The 4,656-nt window shown below is 44.2% G+C and overlaps 1 protein-coding gene across 1 annotated transcript; it reads right to left on the bottom strand.

Annotated features, from left to right (window-relative positions):
- Nucleotides 1–2,171: 2,171 nt before the first annotated feature.
- On the bottom strand, nucleotides 2,172–3,757 carry LOC109169362 (RNA-directed DNA polymerase homolog). The gene is made up of 2 exons (XM_019318245.1): nucleotides 3,292–3,757; nucleotides 2,172–2,281 (listed from the first exon to the last, which is right to left on the bottom strand). Exons 1-2 carry the CDS (start codon nucleotides 3,755–3,757, stop codon nucleotides 2,172–2,174), a joined length of 576 nt encoding a protein of 191 aa, XP_019173790.1.
- Between the last annotated feature and the right edge of the window lie 899 nt (nucleotides 3,758–4,656).

The following is a 4,656-nucleotide window of genomic DNA, read 5'->3' as shown; positions in this document are numbered from 1 at the left end:
CGTTGTGCTAGTTTTGTCATTTAATCTGCATGTGTTAAGACTTTTATATAGGTCTTGTTTGGGGGGTGTTACAACTACTCACCCTGATTCCACAAAATTTAAAATACGAGAGGTTACTAATCTGCTTGGTGGCTCTTTTGCTCAAGTATCTGATTCCAGTCACTCTGTGTCTCCTGTACACTCCCCATCCAAGGAGACAAGAAGATCAAAGAGAAAGAATATACGTGTCAAGGTTGTGGTTGAGTCTGGTGATGACACTGCAGATACAGATCAACCTGAGAAGAAACGGAAGTCGAGTGAGCCTGTGAAAACTGAAACCAATACTCATGTCCAACAAGTGTTTAAGACCTTAAGGTCTTCTGTCAAGCAAAAGAGTTCTATTGCTGCTCAAACTACTGCTGTTCCACCATCCTCTTCCAGAAAAGGGAAGCCTGCTACTCGTGCCAGAGGAAGGAGTGTTACTCCTGAAGTTCAAGCTGTTGAAAGCTCTGACTTGTCCATCTACAGACCTCAGTTCGTTCCCCTACTGCTCAAGCCAAGTGGTCTACCATGGTACGAAGAGATCTGATTGTTCAAAGAGCTGTGGATGAAAATCAGATGAATTCTGACTGTGATGTTCTACCGTTGCTGAAAGAAGTCGGTCTGCTGAAGACTGTTTCTGCCATCTGTCCTTACTCAAAGTTGCTCACCTATGAATTTTATTGTAATCTAAATGATGAGGTGGACAATTTGTCTGGAGTGCGACCAATGCAGATCTTCATTCGTGGGAAGTGGTATGTGTTTGGCCCTGATGTCATTAACGGGTACTATGGCCTGCAAGGAGTCCAAGATGACGCTATCACTGACTGGGATGCAGTGGCCAAGATGATAACTGGTGGACAAGCTGACAAATGGCCCACTGGAGATAATGACACTTTGCCTAGCTCGCAGCTTACCTCCAAATATGTGATCCTTCATCGTCTTGCTTTGCACAACTGGCTTCCTTCAGCTCATTTCCACACTGTTGGCAAGCAATTGGCCAGTCTCCTATTCAGAATTGGAACGAAGATAACTATTGATCTGGGGGCGTGGATATATTATCACATTCTCACTCTGATCCACCCGAGAGAACAAAAGGTACGGCTGCCATTCCCAAATTTGATTTATGGTATTCTTACATCTCAGGGACTTGAGCCTATGGCAAGTGAGGTGATCAGTCCGACCCTTCCATAAACGGTTTACTGACGTCTATTATCTAGAGATCATATCTGTGATGTTACGCCGGTGAATGCCCCTTCCAATTCTCAGGCTGATGCAGTGACGGATGACTCTCCACATGCGCGAGATCTTCAACTCTCCATCCAACTGAATGCTAGAGTTTCTAAGCTTGAAACAGTCCATGGCATCATTGCTAAACAGCTAACAGGGGCTCGGACGGAATTAGCCACTGTTCTTCTTCGATTAAGCCTGACTGAGGCCGCGACTGCTGATCCAGTGAAGTCTGACAGTGAGACTCCCTCCAACGCTTGACATGGCTTTGGCTCTCCTTTGGAAAAAAGGGGGAGTAATATGACTCAGGGGGAGTTTGTGTTTGGAGTTGTTTTTGTACCTTCTGGCCCTGGCTGGGTGTTTTTGTGTTTGTGATGGCATCTGGTTAAACAATGGTTTTCTTGACTTTGTTTTTGTTTCAGCATGATGTGTATGCTATGTTTCTTTGTCTGCTTTGTAATCGAATTTTGTTTTGGATAATCCTATCTTAGTCGTTTTGCAGTATTATATGTTTTTTAAGTAGTCGAGTTGTTTTGCCAAATAATAGTCAAAGGGGGAGTTTGTTAGTGTTTTATTTGCTCAAAAAACCCCAACTTATAATTGGCAATATTATTATGGCATACTAAGATAGGATTAGCTAAGTGTCAGTTTTGGTCTACAGGGGAATAATTAATTAGAGACAACAACAGAGGGACTGACACTAAAGATCTGGTTTAGGAAGTTGATTTCTATAAGGCTGTACGCGGTATGAGCAGACAAGTTTGGAAAGAAGATCAACATATATATTCTGGAAAGGTATGGACCTAATCTTCAAAATTACATTCCTCAATTATAGTCCTGCCTTCTACAATCAAAGATATCTATGGAGAGTGTTTATTGATGGAACTATAAGTACTCTTATTCGACGAGAATTAGGGTTACGATCACACAGTTGTGGGAACAACTGAACAGAGCGTCACTAAAGTGGACGGCATCAGAGTTGGCTCTCCAAGTGAAGGGATTTCCTTGGACTTCTGGATGCGTGGCTCTCCATCTTCAACAATCCACTAAACCTGTGTAGACTGGGTACGTACCTTGTGTGGGGCACTTAGGTGAGATTATTATTTCTCTACCGTTGTACATTGGATTATGATTTAGTGGATTGGACGCTTATGTGATCGTCCCCCAGACGTAGATACATACTGTATCGAACTGGGTAAACATCTTGTGTGTTGGTGTGTTCTATTATCTCTTTCTTTTATATTTACCGTGATGTATCTTACTGACTGATCTCATCAACAAATCAGTCAATCGAATTCGTCAGTCTAAATACAGTAAACTTGACTAAGAATGAGGAAATGCAAAATTACAATCTGGAAGTCAAAAGACCAAATAGCGAGTCAAAAGAATCACGGCGAACAAATCCCCAACATCACCATATTACGTACCCGCGGGTAGGCCCACGGGTAGGCCCCTACCCGCGGTTCCGCCCGCGGGTACAGGCCGCCCAAGAAATGTGCCCCGCGGGTGGGCCTCCTACCCGCCATTCCGCCCGCGGGTACAACCTGTACCACAATACCACACTTCGCGAAATTCATCTCCAAACACAAATTCAAGTCCAAAACATGTCAAATCTCACCCAATACAACAAAATGACTTGAATCATAGGAAATGTCAAGCAATGGTACAAGATAACCCTAAACACAAGCTCTAGATATGCACTTTCACAAGACAAATGCATAAACACTCACATTTCATAGCAAAACACAAGTAGAATCCAAGAAATGACATATAGGTAAACAAAATAGATTTTGTAGAGCATGGGTTACCTCTTGTAGACTAAAAGACTTCACTTTACACCTTAACAAGGTCTTCTCAAGGCTCACCTTCCAAACCCACTTCAAACACAAACCAAAAGATCATAAAGATCCTACCTTTAAGAAAAGACACCTAAGATGAAACCAAAAACACAAGATGGACTTAGATCTTACCTCCTAGATGCCCAAATACAACTTGGCTTGGAAGAAAAGCTATTCAAAGGATAAGGAGGAGCATGTTGGAGACCTTCGGACGGTACTTCAAATCTTGAGGGAAAAGCAGTTGTACGCCAAGTTTTCAAAGTGCGAGTTTTGGAAGGACAGTGTAGCGTTTCTAGGCCACGTGATTGATAGATGCCCAAGATGTCGTCGATGAATACGATCACGAAATCATCGAGGTGAGGTTTGAACACCCTATTCATCAAGTCCATAAATACTGCAGGGGCATTAGTCAAACCGAATGGCATAACCGTAAACTCGTAGTGATCGCACCAAGTCCGAAACGCGGTCTTAGGAATATCCTTGTCTGCCACCTTTATCTGATGATACCCCAACCTCAAGTCAACTTTGGAAAACACTCCTGTGCCACGGAGTTGATCAAACAAGTCGTCGATTCTTGGAAGAGGGTACTTGTTCTTGATGGTGACTTGATTCAGCTCCCGGTAGTCGATGCACAACCTCATACTACCATCCTTCTTCTTTATAAACAACATCGGAGCTCCCCACGGCGACGTACTTGGTCGGATGTAACCTTTATCTAGAAGCTCTTATAGTTGGGTTTTCAGCTCTTGCATTTCCTTCGTTGCCAACCGGTATGTGGGCTTAGAAATTGGTGCAGTGCCCGGCATAAGATCCACCGAGAATTCCACTTCTCTCGTAGGGGGCATACCCGGTATTTCATCGGGAAAAACATTAAGGAATTCACGGACAACGGGGATGGTCTGAGCTACATCCCCTTTTGCCTTCAAGTTCTCGACCGAGCATAAGAACAATTCATTGCCTTTCTCCATGTACCTCTTCATCTTCATCATTGACACTAGCTTAATCCCGGGTTCTTCCGTTGTTCCCCGATAAGATACCCTTTTCCCACTGGGTCCTCGTAACACCACCTTCTGATCCTTGAAACAGGATTTGGGCTAGAAACCGTCCTAGCCAATCCATACCTAAGACCACGTCTATCCCGTCCAAGTCGTACTGGATTAGATCGCTAGGAAACTCTTCTCCCTTGATGTTGATCTTGATGCCTTCGAAGAGATGGTCACACGTCCTAACTTCTCCCGATGCTACCTTCACGTTAAACTCCACTCCAATGCCCCCAGATAAACCCAACTTCTTCATGAGTCCGGGTGACACGAACGAGTTAGATGCTCCCGAATCGAACAAGATCGTTACCGGGACGAATTGCACGAGAAAGGTTCCAACCACTACATCACTGTCACTTGTTCGAACTTCACTTAAGGTAAGCATTCTCTCCTGGGGTGATCCTTCCGTCGGTTGATGAACCTCTATTCTCCCATTCCCTCTTAAATCCCGGGATGCCGGCAAGGTAGATGCACTAGGACTAACTCTTGTGTGGACGTGCCACTCCGGATCCACCGCTCAATCACCCCAG

Source organism: Ipomoea nil, unplaced genomic scaffold (genome assembly GCF_001879475.1).
Source record: "Ipomoea nil cultivar Tokyo-kokei standard unplaced genomic scaffold, Asagao_1.1 scaffold3314, whole genome shotgun sequence".
In the NCBI taxonomy this organism is placed as follows: Eukaryota; Viridiplantae; Streptophyta; class Magnoliopsida; order Solanales; family Convolvulaceae; genus Ipomoea; species Ipomoea nil.
Note: the sequence above shows the minus strand (reverse complement) of the source record. Positions and strands in the feature narration are given on the sequence as shown.

What these genes read in the sequence shown, in the direction of transcription:
- LOC109169362 (XM_019318245.1), bottom strand. Translation starts at nt 3,757, where the DNA reads ATGTTGTTTATAAAGAAGAAGGATGGTAGTATGAGGTTGTGCATCGAC. An exon ending in ATTTGAAGTACCGTCCGAAG is followed by an intron (nt 2,282 to 3,291) that starts GTCTCCAACATG and finishes GGATTGTTGAAG; the next exon opens with ATGGAGAGCCACGCATCCAG.